The sequence below is a fragment of the Leucopleurus acutus genome (genome assembly GCF_964270905.1).
Source record: "Leucopleurus acutus genome assembly, chromosome: 4".
NCBI lineage: Eukaryota > Metazoa > Chordata > Mammalia > Artiodactyla > Delphinidae > Leucopleurus > Leucopleurus acutus.
This window is the reverse complement of record NC_139146.1, coordinates 107,301,803-107,322,944: the sequence shown is the minus strand read 5'-3', so window position 1 is coordinate 107,322,944 and position 21,142 is coordinate 107,301,803. Positions and strand designations below refer to the sequence as shown.

Sequence of the window (21,142 nt, the reverse complement as noted above, 5' to 3'; positions counted from 1 at the left end):
TGGGATGTAATGCACAGCATAGGGAATATCATCAATAATATTGTAATAACTTTGTATGGTGACATAATTACTAGACATTGTGGTGATCAATTCATAATGTATAATAATGCCAATTCACTATGTTGTACACCTGAAACCAATATAATATTGTATATGTCAACTATACTTCAATAAAAAATAATAAAATAGTCTTAGAAAAATCTTTCCCAAAAAATTTCTATGAGCTCTTTTTTTCAGAATGGTTCTAAGTAGAAAGGATGACTGTGCTTCACAGAAATTGCTCCATGAGTGGGTCTGCTGAAGGATATGTTTTACTCTAACAGAAAACAAAAAGTCCTCTTTCTCACAAATCAGCATGTCTGCAGTATGACATAAGAGTCTCCTCTAACGTCACATCACAGGTTGACATATCCACTGTCCAGAATGGAGCACAGGACAAAATATCACAGAATCTGTGCAAGATGCAATGGCAGGGGACTTCCCTGGTGGCACAGTGGTTAAGAATCTGCCTGCCAATGCAGGGGACACGGGTTCCAGCCCTGGTCCGGGAAGATCCCACATGCCACGGAGCAACTAAGCCCGTGTACCACAACTACTGAGCCCGTGTGCTGCAACTAGAGAAAGCCCAGGTGCAGCAATGAAGACCCAACGCAGCCAAAACTAACTAACTAACTAAATAATAATAATAAAAAAGATGCAATGGCAGGATAACACCTCACTTCTGCGGATAGAGCTTTGTCCCTGGCAGAGAACTAGAACAATAGCTCCCAGGCCTACCTGTTCAGGCACATGGCTGCATCAAAACACGTCAATATTTTCCTCTTGTGCAAACTCCTCCACATACAAAAGTGGAGAAGAGAACAAAAGTTCTTCTTTTGCAAAAGTCTGAAAGAAAATTGACGGATACTGATAGGATAACAGCATCTCCCAAACATTCCCATCTCTTCGTAAAGTGAAGTTACAGATGTTCAAGGGGCTTTGCTTGGGCATGACTGCACCTCTCATTAGTCCATCTTTTTAACAAGCAGTCATGGAACTGGTCTCACAGCCAGAAGCTGACGATTCACACAGTGTACAATCAACTACCTGGGAGCCAAGTAGAGGCTGAATCCAGGATTTTCCGTCACATGCCTTACACAGATGCTATAAATGTCACATAACACTGGACCACTTGGTAGAGAGCCTGGGCAAAGCAGGAAGAGTTTCTCCCATAGGAATGTTTTGGTTTGAGAGTGGCCTTTAGCTCTGAGTATTTTTAACTACACAAACCTTACTCAGTAAAACTCTCAGAACGGATTCTGTAATTATACTTAACCCTCTGTTCCACAGTGAAATAATTAAGTGCTACTGAATACAACCCATCTATTTTCCCTTTAAATCTTAATGAAAGTGGAAAGTCCATTTTACAGAAGAACCATAAAAATAAATAGCCCTGGCATAACTCCTGCAAGTGTTATCAAACTCCTACTCTAATTCCAGGGTTGTGGATTAAAGTGTTTCTTTATCTACCCTTCCTGGCAGGGCCTCCCTCTATTCTTGACCTCCCCTGTAATCTCAAACCAATGCACATATATGCACAGCCGGCCCTCTGTTACTAATGTCTGGAAATCACCAATTAGAACAGGTTACAACATCTGTGTGGCTTATGCCCTTCATTAGGTTTCCATAAAAATGGCCCACAGGGATCTCTTTAAGCATAAACTACAAAACCCTTCAAGGAAAGTGGAGGCAGTAACATTTCACAGCGACACTAAAATTAAGCCTTCAGTGTTCAAAATCCCACAGACGTTACCCAATTGGGAGAGAAAGTGCCAGCTCAAGATGATCGCAGAGCCGAAAGGAATCTCAGGAAGCATCAGGTTCAAGCTCTTGTTATACAGATGAGAAAAGAGCGCGAGAGGGGAGATGCTCACCGATACAGCCTAATTAAAGGCAACCCCCTCCCCACCAATTAAACCAGGTTTTCTGGTTCACTGTTTAGATCTTTTTCCGTATCACATGGTATTTTTCTTTCTTTAAGAAGGAAACTCTAGACCAAAAAAAAAAAAAAAAAAAAAAACTTGAAGAGAAGATGGTCATGCAACCCCCCAAAAAGGTCAAAGGTAACATTCTTTTTTTTTTTAAACATCTCTATTGGAGTATAATTGCTTTACAATGGTGTGTTCATTTCTGCTGTATAACAAAGTGAATCAGCTATATGTATACATATATCCCCATTATCTCCTCCCTCTTGGGTCTCCCTCCCACCCCTCTAGGTGGTCACAAAGCACCGAGCTGATCTCCCTGTGCTATGCGGCCGCCTCCCACTTGCTATCTATTTTACATTTGGTAGTGTATATAAGTCCATTCTTAAAAGAAACACAAAAGGCCCAAGAAATATTCAACTTCAAGACTAACAGACAATTTAAACAAATTTCACCAATTTTATGTTAATCTATCAAAGTGGCAAAATTTAAAAGACCAGTCTCCAGTGACGTGAATGTTGTATGCAATAGACAAGGCCATATACTGATGATGACAGTAACAAACAGGACAACCTTTCTTGAAGGCCACCTGGTCAATACAAAACAAAGCCATTTAAAATGTTCAAACCCTTTGAATATTTCACCATAGAAATCTATAATCAGGATATAAGCAACTTCACAAAAGTATAACAAAAATGTTCATTTCTTTTCTTTACGATAAAAACTTGAAGGCAACTTAAATGCCCAACTATAGATTATTAACTATTTTGCAGCCATTAAAATGATGTTTATACTTATATTTAATAACATGGAAATATTCATATTATGTTTTTAAGTTAGAAAGGGCAGATTAGAGGGTTATAGTATGATCCCAGTTTGTAAAATAAATTTCATGTGTGTAAACAGAGATGTACCGAAAAACTGCTGGGAGGATAGCTCTGAAAGATGAGATTAGTGGTATTTTGACTTCTGCGTGTTATATTTTTCTGCATTACTAGAAATGAACATGTTTTAGTTTTGTGATAAAAAAATAAATATATTACCATTTTGAAAATATAAAAGGTGTTAAAAGCAAGAAACAACATGACTAATATATCTGCCAACATGCACAGCCCAGGAATGCCTTTAAATATAAAAATGAGAGAGCGCTCCAAAAATAGAGCTACATTTTCCTAATCCATTTCCCATCATAATAAAATACCTGAAATGGCTTATAATTGTTTTTTAACTAAGGAGGGGAGAGAAATTCTCATGTACTTGGCTTCATATGTGAATGATACTTTAAATGTAAAATTGTAAGATGACAGCAATAATAAAGTGATTAAAATAACCTATAGAAATGATGTTTTATCCTTTAAATAACACACATTTTCTATTAGGGTTCAGAAGGGGATCTTCATGAAGAAAACTAGGAGAGGTCCTGAGGAGAATCAGAATGAGGCTGAATTTTTACACAAGTGTGAGAAGTGACACCCGCTTAGCAGCGGCCCACTGCTCACAGGCCCCCATGTGGCAGTGGCTTTGCACCTGCAAAGGGAGGGTGCCCCTCGGAGGCCACTGAGAAGGAGCAGCAAGTGGACTGCGAAAAAGGAAAGAAATCGTGCTATTGTTTGTTGGATATAATCACACTCATCATGATTTCTGTTTCTTCTTGTTTGTCGAAATAAAAGTCGGGTGAAGGGGAAATGCATCTTAAGACTTAGCTGCATGCAATTCTCAAGTCTGAATAACACCACCATTCAGGAAACAACAAATCCACTGCATCCTCTGCTAGAAAAAGATTCTTTAATAATCAAGTAATGACAGTAACTGAAGTTACCATGCCATTTTACCACTTGAAATCAGGGCAGTTTTTTTTCTTTCATTTTTTTTAACCTGCTGTAAGGATCTGACTCAGAGGATTTTTAAGTATTTCTTTTCAGCCACTTATACTCTCTCAAACATGTTCTTCTCCCCACTCCTCCAAATCTAGTCCATTTTTTTTTAAATTTCTTTGTTTTGCTTGTGATGTGTGTTATTTGCCTCTGAATTGTTTCTGTGTTATCAGCTCCAGAATGACAGCACTGGCTCCCTGCCTGCTTGCCTCAGGGATGGTAGAGCAAACATAGTACTGAGTGATGACACCTCAAAGTGACCTAGTGGTGTCCAATTTTAAAATTTAATGACATTATTAAAGCAAACGTGTGGAGGTTAGAGAAAAAAAGCCACAGCTGATAATAAAAAGTAACGGAAAATTAAACTGAGAATGTAAAATGCTTGATGAACCTTTCTTAAATGTAGTAAATACCAGAACCTCTCTCTTTGGCCATTGGCTAATGAGGCTCCAGTGTAATGTGGGACTCTGTCTTCTACTACATGGAAAGGGTCAGTTAGTTACTGAAGACCAGAAATGCCTTAAGATGGCTCTTTCTGGTGCTGAAGACCTCGAAGACAGTTTTACAGAAAAGCCCAAGTATATACTTCAACTTTAACGTTCATCATCCATCTTGACCAGACAGCTCCAGGCACAGCAAAGAAGCTGTGAGGTTTTTTTCTAGCTCCATCTACTACACCTTTCAGAAGTTTTCCCCTGCTCATGAAGTCCCTGAGCATCTCTTGACCTGACTCAGTCTACACTCAGCCCCTGCTAGGTGACATGTAGAAAGATCTGGATAAACTCATTCATACTGGGATAGTCATCAAAGTAAGTACAATTACACCTGAGGTCCTCATTCAACTCTAACGACGCCCTGAGAGGTCTACCTTCATCCACTTTTTACGGATGAGAAACAGACTGCGAATAAGTTAAGCAATGTGCCTTGTCTGTGGTCACACGTGCTAGTAGGGGTAGACTTTAATTAACCGCCACCCCCACTTTAAATCCACCATTATTTCTACAATACCACTCTGCATCTCATGGAATGAATATATATGACATCTGCCAAAGAGTATGTATATTTTAATAGAAAACAAACCCTGGGTTCAGTGAAATGAATCTCCAAACAGTGGAAGTTCAGGCAGTAACCATGGTCTACGGTAGGACTTTTTTTTTCAATACAGGGAACTTCCCGATGACCCTTAAACCACAACACACAGATTGCGATCCATTGCCCAGTCACAAGTTTAATTCCCATTTTGCTTTGCACTTAGGCACTTCTGACTTCTAACTTCAGACATCTTTGCTCTAGATTAGTTCTTACAGCCTGAAAATTGCAAATCTCGCTCAGAAACTGGACTGATTTTTGCTAACCATGATACTTTTTGGGATAACAATCTCTCTTGCAGCTTTAACAAATGAAGAAAAGTCAGTGAAACAAACAGCCCGGAAAACCATTCGTTCCCTTTGCTTCTCTCTGTCTTCGTAGATGAGCTTCATCTTCCCTGCATACAATAATCCAACAGCTCTCCTCATATATCAGGTGTCCTTTTTCAGTCTCACCTGCCTTGTCAAATACAAAAAATTCTACGTAAAGCAGTATTTCCAACTGCTTTAGTGCTTCTCACTACCTATGCGGACGTGGATTTGTAACTTATCCCAAACCTAATTGCAAACCTAATTTCAGGGCCTAGAATAGTGTCTGGCTCATTGTAGAAGGCCATGTACCACTGCTGAATAAATGCATAAACTACTTCATTCTGTCCACCCAGCATCTTCACATTAGTCTTTCTCCCTTCTCCACTTGTACCTTAAGCACTTCAGATGCAAGGAAAGCGTGGAGCTGCTTTGTAAATCTAACTAACAAGCTCTCTGAAGAAGAAACAGATGTGTATAGGTCAGCAAGATATATGCCTGATATGAGAACGGATCTTCTCTTCCAATACAAATACTATAGCCTTCCCGTTGTCCATAAAGACACAGATGCCATAGACAAGCCCTCTGCCTACAGATATTCAAAGAAATTTCGAGATTACACAGGAATTTTACACTGGTCATCAGGGCCACGATCCACATCCTCTCCTCACAATCCCAAAGTAGGCCCACTGCAGACCCTTAAGAAAGTGCAGTCATGCAGTCACCGAGTTATGGAATTTTCCTAGGAATAATAAGCAGAGCCCCTGCACCTCTCCTTAAGGAACACGTGATCTTTAGCACACCAACCTGAAGGATAATAAGGCAGCTTAGGCCAGTCTCTTGCTAGAAAATGAAAACAATAACCTCTATTTGGAATGTAGCGACGTGTGCTCAAGGTGTTCAACATGGTGAGTTGACATTCACTACACAACACTAATTACAAAGATGCCAAAGCTGCTCTGCACCATGAGGTTCAGTGACTTGTCCGGGGTTGTACAAATGACCCTCGGCACCACCATGACCTGACTCAGTCATTAATCCATAACGTTCTGCTGGCTCCTTGCCCCACCCAATTTGCTCTACCTACAGCGAAAAGAGCTTGACTTTCACCTACAAAATCAGCCCAACTGAGGGACTAGACCTAGACCAGTTTCCTTCTTACAGAATATTCAAACTGTATTTTACAGATGACAAAACTGAGGCCCAGAGAAGCTCAGCGCAATGTCTAAGGTCAAGGAGTTCTAGAAATCTAGTGTCCAGACTTCCAGTCCAGTATGACCAAGGACGAAGGGGGGGTGTTCTATTTAAAATATTAATCTTATGCTAATAAGTGGAGGAATGCAAATCTGTACATATAAACATGGTAATTTTTAATATAACATAAAAGTGAAAAGCATAAGAGAGAGGACTGAGAACCAAAACTGGATGGAAATACACCAAAATGTTAACAATGGCTATGTCCAGATGGAAGTATGATGGATGATTTTTAATTTTTTTCTCAATATTTGTATTTTCCAAATTTTCTGCAATAACCCTTACTAGTTTTATAATACAAAAAAGAGAGAGAATAAATATTATAGAATATTCAGCTCCGCTTACACTAGAAGTCATCTGCATTGAAAGAGACTCATGGAGAGGTAGGTAGAGCAGAAAAAAATGATAGGAACTTAAGACAACATACTTACCCACCAACTGCGGGAGAGAAGAAGCCTCCCTGTCCAGCATGATGGATCCTTTCTCCATACATGTCCTCAGCTCAAATAAGCTATGAAGGGACAAGGTGGCCACGTGGGGCTTGCTCCATCTCTCCCCACCCTGTTCCACTTTTTCTTCAAACTTAATCCACCTAGAAACATGAGATTAGTGAAGAACCATTAAAAGTGTTCTCATCACCTCTGGAAATAGCAACACCAACCCCCCAGATCCACCCCCACCAGCACTTCCAAAATGTCTCCTTTTGTGGAGTCTTAAAAGCTTATTCTATCATGAACTGCATTACCTTTATAAATACACCAAACAGACTCACTAGACCGCTCCTCCCCCCGACGTTAGAGAGAAAGAAAACAAACCAAAAGGAGCCAACGCCTCCTTGGTTTTATATCTGTCTATATGTAACCATGAAATCCTTAAGAATGACTACTGAACCAAATTTTTCAAATAATGTAGGAAAAATATGCATTTCAAATTCTCCATGTGGGTAGAGCCTACAGTGTGTAAAACCACCACCACTGTGAGAATTCTGTTGTGACTTCACAAGGCACGTTTATATAAGGTAAAATATCAGCATGAATCGATGCTGATCTTAAATATTTGAAAGTATGGTGCGTGAAGTGGTCAGACAAATGAAATTCCCCTTTCGTGCTTAAAGAGTGCCAGCATGTGTTGCTGTATCTTACTTTAATACATCTCTCTCAGTTGACACATGTTCCCCTCTCATTGAGATGCTAATAGCTTTACCCCTCATGTTTGGCTCCACATGTGTTTAAAAATACACAAGCTCAGGGAACAATGCATCTACTCTGATAACAACAGATCTCTTATTAACCTTAGTAATGGAACAACAAACCCTCTCTTACAGTTTCTTCTTTCTAAGATTTGTAGACGTTTTGATAACTTAGCAACATATAGGAATGAAAAAAGTTTAATGGAAATGAGAGCGAAACACATTTGACAGTCTGTATCCCACATATTATACATACTGACTCTTCCTACACTGGTAAAGGAAAACAAGAAAGCATTATCATTTTGCTATTCATCAGGACCCAAAGAAAAATGCTGCTTTCTATCACTTCAAACCTCTGAAAGATACTGAACAAGATAAAGAGGGGGTTAAAAATTGTTTTCCTACATTCTTCATGCAAAGGTTTAATGATTGAAAAATGTTTTCCTAGAAAAAGCTAAACACTCACCCAACTCATTAAAGATGAGAACAAAGGGCAGAGATCAGAGGAAGCTCTACATAAGGTATTATTTATAGACCGCTCACCACCCCCAGAGGAAGAAAAGAACACATTAGTAGAACCATGAGTGAAAACAGATCAACAGATCAGCCACAATGTCAAAGAAAATTCAGAATTTTAATCAAGCCCAACACTCATGTGATTCATAAGTACATGAGCCATATCCCAAAACTCCCTCTTCCCTCTCCCGGCCAGGAAACTTCCACGCTTCAATGGCAACCTTAGCCCCAGCTTCACCCTCCACTTTAAGACCCTCCTCCTTTCCCCTGTATCCCAAAAAATGTAGGGAGTAGAGATTTTTACATGTTTTCCTCACATTAAAAAGCCAACACCAAAGAAGTTCTAAAACTTCAGAACTGGACCTTGTTTATTCTACAAAAGTGGTTCTGAAACATTCTGAGAGAAAGACCTTTAATATTCTTGTGTGTGTGTGTGTGTGTGTGTGTGTGTGTGTGTGTGTGTGTGTGTGTGTGTGAGAATTAGTAGTTCTTCACCTTGGTTGGTATTAGAACCACAGAAACAGAAGGAAGTGAGAGAAAAATGACAACTTTATATTACATTCTTATAGAATTCCATGGATTTGCCAAAACAATAAGAGGTAATTGGGTTATTTTGAGAGTAATCATTTTATGGAGTATATTACATTGGCTAACTTTAGGCATATTATCTTTTCAGGCTTACTCACAGAACCTCTAACCATGTTGACTGGGAGCTAGTATATGAATCATATTTACATCTGATGTTACAGTTTTTTGCTCAAGATGAGACTCTAGAAGATTCCATAGTATATGAAACCTAGTCAGGGTTACATATAATTATGTTATTGATAAAGAGTATAGTGACCTTGTTTTTATTCCTAGGAGTATTCTTATTAGCTGAGGGATAGAATCTTTAGTCACAGAATTTAAGTCCAAGATGAATGACAAGGGCCAGCTAGAAACTCAGTAAATGGGAGTGTTCTATACATACAGCCTTCACTTCCCTCTTCTCTTTCCTAAATGATAACCAGTTGCCCTTCTATCAGTCACCATCAATCTGTATGGCCAAATCCATTTTGTAAAAGAAAACTAAGCCTCACTTACATACAGTATGTGACAGTAGCTCTTTTCTGCTATCACCTTCAACTGTCCAAACAATATAAGTTTAATAAAATGTTCTTTAAGAAAAAAAGGAACAAAACCATTGCATTCTTCTGTGACCAATCTCCTCTCCACAGTTTATCTTAAATATGACTTTGAACAAGTTTTAAAAGTACCTTTAGAAATAATAAATCCCAACTAGGTTGGATTTAGGGAATAGTATTACTCACCCTCCTGGATTATACCAGCCAAGATTGGGTCAAGCTTTAACCATAATGGAATGGGAATGTAGTCTCAAAAAGCCAGTTCCTTAGAATCTACATTCCTAAGAGACAAGTATTGTCTCATAGTTCAGTTTAAGCATCTATTTCACTTTGAGTTCAGTAAATACTGTATGTTTAGATGATGTCATATCATAGTATAGCTAATTGCACAAGGTAACTCTGGGATAATGACTATTAAATTACTTTAAAATACATTGCTCTAATTGTTCAAGGAACTGACTGTACTTCCAATATACACTTTTACTCAGAAAGTAATGATTTGCCCACTGAAATAGATTGTTTGCAGGTAGTTTCATTCCAGAAACTACACATGCTATGTCTATCCTCCTCACATATCAAGGACAAATTTGGAAAAAACTGAAAACGACTCAGTTCAAATCAGAACCCATTAAAGAAAAGGCTAAGGCAAAGGTACCAAAGTTCAGGCTATTGGAGTGTCAATGAATTTGTAAAGGTGCTTTAGAACCATGTAATTACATTTTTTAAAAAAAGACATTTTTACTGTAAAATGTACTAAAAGCTACTATCTACCCTTCATAATAACTATGAATAACCATGTATTTGCAATAAGTTTCCTACTTTTCCTTTTGTCTCAGTACTTGACATGTTATAAGAAAATTAATTTCAGAAGCTGGCTTTTTAAATGCTGGCAATTACAAAACTGTTGTAACCTTGAAGGAAGAGTTTATTAGGTGAAGTTTATTTATTCCAAGGTCTTTGAAGAATAATGATAAAGTACACTGCAGTTTAACCCACTCTGAGTGACTGCCAACCAAACAGCATTTCACTCATTTGTTGAAGAAATAGAAAGTCCACTGGGAAACACTGAATTTTGCAACTTTCCAATCATATGATTAAATATACTTAAGAAAAGAAAAGACCTCTAACTTTAAAACATGCCAGTTTTACAGTGGAAAATAGACATGACCTTTGTCTTGGCATATAATCCAACTACGTAAAGCTATTTTAAAGCAATAATAAATTTCTTGCTAACTAGTAAGTGCCTCATCGCACATAAAAGAAGCCAACGCTAGTGTGCATCTGGGATAAATGATGTTTTTAAGGAGAATTCTTAAATATCTAGATCAACTGTGAAAGTTATTGCAAAACAGTGTAGTAAGCACATATAATTACATAGATGATTAAATTCCTTACTCTTCACTTTTTCTTACAGAAAAAGTAAACTTGGTCTAAAATGGAATTTTCCAGAGCCATCCAGTAGAGGAGAGATAGAGGGGTCAGGGTAGATTGGGAACAGAGAGGGCCCTATGCAAAGCCCCAGGGTAAGTACATGTGGCTGTGTTTGATGGCCAGGCCCCGAAGTCATGTTCTCCAGAGGGAGGCAGGGTCACTCGTGCTGTCCCACTAGCACTGAAACATCAGTACCCTTTTCCTTTGTTGGCTTGTTGGGTTTACTGAAACTTGTGATGTCTTTCCTTTTTACCCAGGTTTGGCCGTAAAATTTGAATCGCAGGGAAGAGGGGAAGTGATCTTTAACATATATTCTTATAACAGTGATAAATTCCAACATGACCCACCCGAATATTCGCTGAGGGAAAACTGAAAGCCAATAACCATGTTTACAGACATCACTGACTCAAAGGAATACAAGCGTTTGGAGTGGCAGTGATAGCCCTTCTTCCTGGCTTTGGGCCAACACCAAAGCTGGACCATGACTTATTCTTCTACCAGTCTTCTTCATGAATCCATTAGCTAACGCCTAGCCATCTAGAAATTGTTAATGAGAAGCACAGGCTCGTTCACTAATACCAAATATTCCATTATAACTACTGCTACACCACTGAATGTCAGTATTCTAATGACCTAACACTGAGGATACTCCTTTGAAAAAGAATATTCTCTGCATTCCACTGATTATCTACATTTCTCAGGTCTGATCATTCTACCCTTGGGAGAGTCCGTGAAAATTCAAAGTTCTGACTTTCAGGAAAGGGAACAGCAGGGAAAAGATGTGAAAAAAGAGGGTGGTGGAATTGACTTCAAACTTCATGTAAATAAAGATTTCCCTTGTTTATAGTTTTACATGACTACTGTGCTTTGTGAGACTTCAATGGGGATATTTTTCCTACCACTGAAAGCATTTTCCTTATTTTTTAAGACACACAGCTAACCTGAACTTCCTGAAGTAAGACTAAAACTGCAGTAATGCTGAGACTCAATGTATGATATTCTTGGTCAAAATCAAATCTTTAGTCAACTGAAAAAAGTACAGAACATGAAAAGGGAGAGTACTAAAGAGGGTACTATTGTGTTCTATGGGGTGTAGGCTCACAGTAGAAACTACACTGAGCTTGAGAAGTCTGGCAGGCTAGTTCTCTATGGAATAAAATAGTCCATTTAATTGGAGTTTTCACAAAAAGCAAATAATTCTCCATTTTATGTTAGCCGAAAGAATATTCATGCTGCATTTTCATATGTAAAATGAGCTCCTTCTAAGCACTAAACTTTTATTAGTCTGGTAGGTTTGAGAGCTTTTCATGGGGAAAAAAAGCCCTATCAGGTCTGGAAACTGGACATCATAAATGGCAGTCAGAAATTACTGCAAAAAACATTCAGAAGCAGAGTTACGTTGCAGGAAGTAAAAATCACTGTCAATTTGAATCATTTCTGGAGGCACAACCACCTCCAAACTTTCCACCAGAATTTAGGTAGAACAGTAAACTAGGAATCAAGGTTCTATTTCTCTATTCTTTCATTCTATAAGCACGTATTTCTCGATTGTGGACTGTGTGCCAGGTAGTTGTAGACACTAGGAATATAGTGGTGAACAAAACAACCAAAAATTCCTCCCCTCATGGAGCTTTAATTTTATTGGAAAGAGACAATAACAAGATATGTTAATATGCTAACTGCTGATAAGTGCCAACGACAAATAGAATGGAGGATGAGGGATAAGAAGGTTTGGGGAAAGTTTCTATTTTAGACAGGGCAGTCACTGAGAAGGTCATATTTGAAAAAAGACCTGAAGGAAGTGAGGAAATGAGCCAGGGAGATGACTGTGGAGTACAGCAGGGAGAGCATTTCAAGTGCAAACCGCATTTGAACAGCAAGTACAAAGGCTCTGACACAGGAGTATGACCAGGCCAGTGAGGCTTGAGCAGAGTGAACCGGGTGAGAGAAGTAAGAGATGAGGAGATGAGGTCAGAGATCATAGTGTATAGTTCATGAGGGAGGCAAGGGCAGGTTCAGGGAGATGGACTAATTAGGAAGCATTTGCAGTAATCTAGATGAGAAAGGATGGAGGCTTGGACCAGGGTTGTGGCAGCACTGAATGTGAGATACGGTGAGATTCTGAATATCTGAATAACATTGAGGGTAAACTAAATAGGATGTGCCAGTGGATCAAGTAAGGGGTGTAGAGAAAGACAGGAGTCAAGGAAGACTCCAATCTTTCTGGATTGAGCAACTAAAAAAATGGAGTTGTTCATTGTGGCGGGTAACTCTGTAGGAGGAGATCTGCGGTGGGTAGGTGAGAAGCTCAGTTTCTGACATGTTACTTCGAGATGCCTACTACCCAACCAAATATTTGTTTTCAATCAAACAAGGCAAGAAGTCTGGGCTAGAGATCTAAACACAGATGGCATCAGCATATTGATGAATTAGTTGGAAACATCAAACAAAGGTCCTCTCTTGGGCTTTATCAATGGTGTACTGGGTAACTTGGGTCTGTCATTGAGCTGTCCATTAGTCAGAAAGAGATGGATTATCACCGAACTCCAGCTTTGATCACGTAATATTTCTAAGAAAGTATTATATTTAGAACAGCAGATTCTAAGGCAATGAGTTCTCAACTAATCACGCTCAGCAAATGTTACTGAGCACCTATTACTACCAAGCGCTGCAAAGCACTGGGAATACAGTAATGAAAGACAGACATGGTGGTCTCTCCCTCTAGACAAATTAGTGTAATGAGGGAGACAAAATGAAAACAATACTATCACATATATGATTAATTAATTAATAGTAATTGTGGCAAATCCTATATGAGAAGTTATAGAAGGTAGACTATTTGTGAGTATGTTTCTTCCTGGACAACTTCCCCCGATACATGGTGTCCTCCCACCGTACTTCCTCTCCAGCTGTACATACAGTCTCTCAGGGACCAATGACATCACCAAAATGACACATATGTTCCTAAGGAAATAGTAAGTCTTTAAAGATGGTAAAGTATTCATGACCATCTTAACCTTTAAGAACCTTAAATGAAAATACTATGTCCATCTCATTCAATGTTGAACTACCTATACAATGAGCTGTGATCTCTTCACATTTCTGGGACCAGGGGTCACATAAAATAAAGTGTAGTCTGCATTTGGTTGAAAGAGAAAACAGAATGCTACACCTGAATTCTACTCTATATAGTTACTCACACAGAATTATAAGATGAAAGTAAGAATCAAAGGAACTCTTCTAGTCGCAGCTGACTACACAATTATACGCACAGGGATGGAACTTTAGAGCTATAAAATACGCATGATGTTAGAGAGGATGCAACCCAGTATGACCCTCATTTGACAGTATAGAAAACACAAGCTCAGGAAGACTACATGACTATATAACTTGCCCGAAGTTAAACAGCTAGTTAGCAGCAAAGCCAAGACTAAACCAAAATCTCCCCAACACTTAACTCATGCTGCACCAGTATAATTCTCACTCTGTCTGTTTTCTATTAGAAAGAAGGAAAAGAAAGAATGAAATGGAGATACTGGTACAAGTTTTCACTTTGAGAGCCTTCTTTCGGAGAATGTTTTATGAACTGAAAGTATACTTTATGAAGGACTTTTAATATCCAGGTTATTGATGCTGAGAGGGGAATAAGAGGCAATTACTATATCATGGAAAGTGGCCCCAAAAGAATAAAGAGTGAAGAGCTTCAAGTGGCAGCCTCAGAGATGGAGGAGCAGAAATGAGTTATTGCCCACTTCTGTATTCCCAGTACCTAAAACAGTGCCTGATGTGTACTATGCATTCAGAACAGAGTTGTTGAATTTAACTGATCTGAATTAAATGACTATAAAAGGCATATGTTAACATTATTTTGTTTGTGAAAGTCAAATGCATTGAATCCCCATACCATGATGACAATGAGAGAGCAATAACTGTATTATATCAACGTCTTTATGGTACACAATTTTTATATGTTATAGAAGATTTAGTGTGGCATATATAACTAAATATACATGCAGAAAGACAGAAAGAAAAGCTCTTATTGTGAGATTAATGAAACTTTAGATATTTGTGCAGTGCTTAACAATTTACAAAGCATTTCCATATAAATACCTGTATGTATGTATATAAATATCCATGATATAATTCGATATCTAGTAGAACCTTATATTTACATAATATATATCTTATATCACATACATATGTATTATATGTAATAGACATTATTATCCACTATTTGTTGATGATGAAATCAAAGTTCTGAGAAACTGTTATGCAGCCGGCAGGTGACAAAAGTCTGAAATAGAACTCAGGTCTCTAACACTTCCAATTCAAGTGAACCTTCTACTCGCTTTCACTGGATGTTTAAAAGATGACAGGTTTTCACCTGGAATAACGGCAAGTTTGTGTGTAACAGTCATTGTCTTTGCAACCTCCCTCCTAACAGGGAATGGGTAATATAAGTCAGACATGGTTTCACAAGATACTTTGGCATGTGGAGACTGTGAACACATATCACTAGGCTATCATGTTTAGGTGCTGGAGTTTCTTTCTTTTAAATATTTTACTATTGAATAGCATATAAACGGAGATTTACTTCTGATTCCTTATAAAGGTTAAAATTATAACAATGCAGATCAATGACTTCAGCAGTGAAATAAAGGGTGTCCTGCATCCATGTCAATGTCAAAGTCGAAAAAGAATCCTTTTACTCCTTAACCCAGCCAACCTCATGCTCATCAATCATCTGGGCTAGAAAAAGGAGCTCACAGACAAGAATCCTGCCCTGCCCTTGTTTTCCCACGTCAGTCCTACACAGTCAGCTATGGCTCACCTCGCTGTCTCCTTCCACTCCATCTCCTGTCCATCCACGGCCAGCAGCTCATCCAGTTCCGTGAAGAGCTGAGGGGGTGCTGGACTGTCATCCTCCTCGCCCAAGATGAATCGGATGCGTTCTGCGGCAGGAGAGACTGCAGAAGTGAAAATACTGTGGTTAAACATTGGCTGGACAACCCTGAGGAAAGTGTAACTCCGAGCTCTTCCTCCGTCCCCAAAGTTGATGGGCTTCCCTTCCACATTTTCAGTGGACATCTTCCTTGCTGAGCCTTCCTTGTCCCCAATCTAAAGACAAACAGGAATCCAAGGCCTTCTCTAGTCCTTTAGTTCTAAACTGTGTCTCAGCTCTCCACCACTCTCCAGAAGGACAGCGCTCCAGTTCTGTGTGGCGACTGGCAAAGAACCTTTAGCCCTCTGATGAGCTCAGGTCCAACCACATGACCTTCCCTCCTTCCCCACTGATGACCCACCCAAAAGTATAAGACAGAAACCAGCTTGAGCCAATCACTTTTTCTACCACAGTGGGAGGGGGCAACAGAGCACCCCAATGCTGGGTTTCCCCCAGGCCCCCGCCTCCCAGCCACCCTCCCTCTGTCCAATGCCCAAAGCAGCCCACGCCCTCGCAGGTTCCTCACTGCCCATAACTGCCTAACTGCAAAGCTGATGAAGGAATATTTAACAAGATGGAGCCTCTTCTTTACATAAGGGCAGTACCCAAAAATGTTTAGTCACACTTCAGTGCACTTGAAAAACAAGCCCAAGTAAAATATTGTACACACGAGGGGAAAAAAAATTTCCAACACACTCAAGCACATAATTGAATGCCCTACTAGCTCCTTTTGACCCCATCTCCTAAAAATCATGTAATGAAAAATTAACTAGAATTTCCCCCAGGTTGTGGGCTATTTTCTCTTTCTTTAAAAAAAATGGAAAGCATTTGGAAACTGATGGCTATATTACAAAACTAAGGCCCACAGATACTCCTTATAATCCCTGGGTAACCAAGAATATACATGTAACTGCAGTCCGAGTACACAGATTTATTCATATGCAGAACTTTGAAGAAATATATGTACTCAACCTAAAAAAACAAAAAACTTCCTACCATCTGAAAACCACTATAATCAGGACAGAATAAAATTCTGTAGATGAAAATATATTTACTACAAATAAACCCATGAAAAAATATTCAACCTACCTAGTAATCAATACTAACTATTAAAATAAAATATATGTTTTACCTATAAAAATGGCAAAAACTGGGCTTCCCGGGTGGCGCAGTGGTTGAGAGTCCGCCTGCCGATGCAGGGGACACGGGTTTGCGCCCCGGTCCAGGAAGATCCCACGTGCCACGGAGCGGCTGGGCCCGTGAGCCATGGCCGCTGAGCCTGCGCGTCCGGAGCCTGTGCTCCGCAAAGGGAGAGGCCACAACAGTGAGAGGCCTGCGTACCGCAAAACAACAACAACAACAAAAAATGGCAAAAACTTTAAAGAATGATCACCTCAGTGTTGGCAAGGGTTTAGGACACATGTACCAGCACCTTCCAATTTATGTCGCTGGTAGGAGCCTCAATGCGAACATCTCTCTGAAAAGGTATGGAAATGTTTTTAAAGTGTATCTATCCTGTGAGTCAGCAATTCTACCACTAGCAAGATGTTCATTCTAAACACATAACAGTTGTTATCACAAAGTCTTAACTACAGAGGTGACCACTACAGCATAGTTTATAATTGAGAGAAACAGAAAAAGCTTAAATGTCCAAAAAGGAGGATTGGTTAAATAAACTATATTACAACCATTCAATCAAATACCACACGGTCATAAAACATGAAGATGAGATTATTGTTTTTTGACATATATATCATATAATATTAATTGAAAAAAATAAAATTACAAAATCATATGCATAAAGCAATCCCATTTTGATAAAGAAAAAATTACACATATATCCATAAAAGAGTCTGGAAATGAGAGAGCCCTCATTTTGCATGGTTCTAATGAGTGTGAATTTCAGCTACCACAGTTTGGTTAAAGAACACTAGTCCCCCAACAACACAGTTCAAATTTCAGCTGGATAGTAAATTAACTGTGAGTAATTGCATAAAACACAATTACTGTATTTTATGTACTGTATTTTACGTATATGTACATAACATATATGCATCATGATCGTGACCAATCATAGTGCTCCTTTCGAAGCCTGCCAGTGATTGGTCACTACACATTTGTTATCCAGTTCATGCACAGACAGCAAAGTGTGTAGCTGTGCTGCCTTCTTGTCTTCCAATGATAAATTCATATGACATGAATAATCAAAAGAGGGAGCTAGCCAACAAAGATGAAAGTACAGCACAGAAACAAAAAGTACTAACACTGAAAGTGAAATCTATGTCAAATACGAATGGAGTTACAGAAGACCTAGCTGATTATGGGAATGTAGATAATGCTGCCATTCCCCATTTGAGAGACTCTAGATGTACAGTCAGAGGAACTTAGTGAAGGCGAACTCATTAACATCAATAGTAAGGCAAGTGGTTGTAACAGGATGCTAACGGTGTCCCAGAGGGAGTGATGCTGGCAAAAATCTTTCATGTTACAGGAACCCTCAGAGACATTCCCTAACACAGAAAGCACAAACGATAAAATGTTGGAAGCTGATCCAGACTTAGAGAGGAGAATGACAATTGCTCTGGGCATAGAAAAGATGCTCACTCCATTTCATGAATTGTACTGTAGGAAAAAGGCAAACTACTTCCGATAAGATTTTACAAAGAAATCAACCACTTTAATCTCAATGTTTCTAATGTTTTAAATTAGCAAATACTAAATAAATAACTAGTTTTACTATTTTTTTCACTTCCCTATACCTTTATAGCCAACAGTAAGAGAGATTTTAATGATTTGGCAAATTTTTTTAAAGGTCAAAGAACAATAATAACTCTTCCCATTGATCATTAGGATTGTTTTGTATAATTTCAGCTTGCATAGTCATTTTTATGGTCCTGCGCTACAGTGTAAAGCAAGGACTGCCTGTATACACACCTTTTAAATGTTATGCAGTTTGTTTCTAGGACTTCTATTTTCTTCCTTTCACTTTCCTATCAATTTTAAAACGTGCACAACTCATTCATGCATTCATTCAGCAATATTTATTGAGTACTGTCTATGTTCTAAATAGGCTCTGCTTCAGGCTTTGAAGATAAAGCAAAGAACCTGACAAAAAGGTCCCTATTCTTATTAAGTTTAAATGCTAGGAGGGAAAACAAACATTAACTAATTAATTAATTACTTAAGTGAATAAATAAATTAGTACATAAACCAATAAACAAGAAAAATATCTGCAAACTGTTTTGTGTTCGCAGAACATTAAAAGAAGGTAACCGAATACATATTAATATAAGATACAATATGTTTTACTTCTGTAATTAGAAAAAAAGCTTTGAAATTTCTTAAATCTCTGGGAGAAAAAAATCTAAAGTTCCAGGACTTTTGTGTAAAAACATTTGCAATGCCTTTCCAACCAAGAAATGGGATGTGGGCTTCCCTGGTGGCGCAGTGGTTGAGAGTCCGCCTACCGAGGCAGGGGACACAGGTTCGTGCCCCGGTCCGGGAGGATCCCACATGCCGCGGAGCAGCTGGGCCCGTGAGCCATGGCCGCTGAGCCTGTACGTCCGGAGCCCGTGCTCCGCAACGGGAGAGGCCACAACGGTGAGAGGCCCACATACCAAAAAAAAAAGAAATGGGATGTGTAACTATTTTAGAGGATCAGAGAGGGCATGAAAGAAATGATATGAGGGTAAGAAATGACTGGCAGAATTTAGAATCTGGACACTACTCCTAACAAGTAGAGTATTCACACTACTAGAAATGTAGTTATTCAGCAGAGTGGTTCTGAAACTGACAGTCACAAATTTAAGTGACTTTTCATCAACATTCAACATCAAAGATCCCTGAGATAGAATTAGCTTTTAGAAGGGAAAATTCTATGTTTAGATAATCAACTTTTTGTCGCTTTCTAAAAGATATGATGTGGGTTTGTCCCCATCTCTAACAGAGAAGAATACATGTCTCTCCTGCTTAAAGAACAGATTCTCCTGCACAGACACTACACACATCTTTGCTGAGCTCTAATCCACAGAGCATTACTCTGTGGTCTGGTGCTCTCAAGTTAAGGAAATACAACTCACTGCTTATCAGACAGCAACTCAGCTGTGACTTCTGTAAAGTGGAATGGAAGAAGGATGTAACGTTGTTACCTCCAGGTCTTCCTCTCCAGGTCCCATATCTAAGCACCTTTCATAAGTTGTCTTATTTATTAAATACAGTCTCTGAGCAACCAATATAACAATCCCTTTGGGATAAAATTCCAAAATTGTGTATCAAAAATGAGCTTTCTACTCTAGTTTCTTTGCTCAGTTGCTCCCCTAATCAGAAGGAAGCTTCCCCAGGAATCAGAAATAAGAGGTCACAGCAATTGTATTGTCAATAGCAACATGTGGGAGGGGCATCCTCTATGGCCAGCAAATACCCTCCCCAATTTCTAACACCATTCTTAACACAAAGATATGCAGAGTGAGAGTCTACCCAATGAAGTACATCAGGAATTCGTTTTTTTCCATAACTTTTGATCAGATCAAGAAATGAGCTAGGGCTTCCCTGGTGGCGCAGTGGTTGAGAGTCTGCCTGCCGATGCAGGGGACACGGGTTCGTGCACTGGTCCGGGAGGATCCCACGTGCCACAGGGCTGGGCCCGTGAGCCATGGCCGCTGGGCCTGCGCGTCCGGAGCCTGTGCTCCACAACAGGAGAGGCCATAACAGTGAGAGGCCCGCGTACCACAAAAAAAAAAAAAAAAAAAAAAAAAGAAATGAGCTAAATACAAGACACAGTATTACATTGAGACTCTGGAGCCAAACTGGGTTTGAATCCAAACTCTGCTGCTTATTTGCTGTGTGATCTGAGAAAAGCTAGTTAACCTCTCTGTGTTTTAAGTTCCCCACCTGAAAAATGGGATGATGATGATCACCATAGTAGCTAAAATACAAGGTTTAAGTTCATTAGAAAATTGTTGACCCTTACTAGCAAAACCTGCCTAACTTCTAAGAAAGAAAGCTCTCACAGATATTAGCCTTGACAACCCTTATAGGTTGAAAATATATAAGGTAAGAAAGAAAATAGCCAAAAGTTCTGCATGTTTTACGTCAGTGAATTAAGTGGCTTCAGTAATGAGAACACAAAGGTGTGTGTTTTAGGAAACAGCCAATGAAAGAACAAGGGGAAAATAAAGAAACCCCTTCCACCTCACTTTAATACTGGGGGAGGGGGGGCAGGTGGGGGGCAAAAACATCAGAAAATCAACTTGCTTTACGGATGAATAGATTATGATTCTAAGTAATACCTAATCTAGTTTCATCATAAAAGAGAACCTGGAGAAAATAATGAGACAGGGTGACAGAGAGGAAAGAAAGGAGAGAGAGAAACTCTCAAATTCATCCAATCACCTTTGTCAGAACAGAAGGCCCCTAGATCAAAGTGAAGTTTTAATGTCTCTAATCTGCCTT

At 39.1% G+C, this 21,142-nt stretch overlaps 1 protein-coding gene across 7 annotated transcripts in view; it reads right to left on the bottom strand.

Annotated features, from left to right (window-relative positions):
- SLC4A4 (solute carrier family 4 member 4) overlaps positions 1-21,142 on the bottom strand; it is a 350,238-nt gene that overhangs the window by 193,769 nt on the left and 135,327 nt on the right. For all 7 annotated transcript variants that reach the window (XM_082838378.1, XM_082838380.1, XM_082838376.1 and 4 more), the window contains 2 exons: positions 15,581-15,716; positions 6,921-7,081 (listed from right to left, as the gene is read on the bottom strand). In XM_082838378.1, the coding sequence (XP_082694504.1) occupies positions 6,921-7,081; positions 15,581-15,716 (297 nt within the window). The remainder of the gene's footprint in view (positions 1-6,920; positions 7,082-15,580; positions 15,717-21,142) is intronic.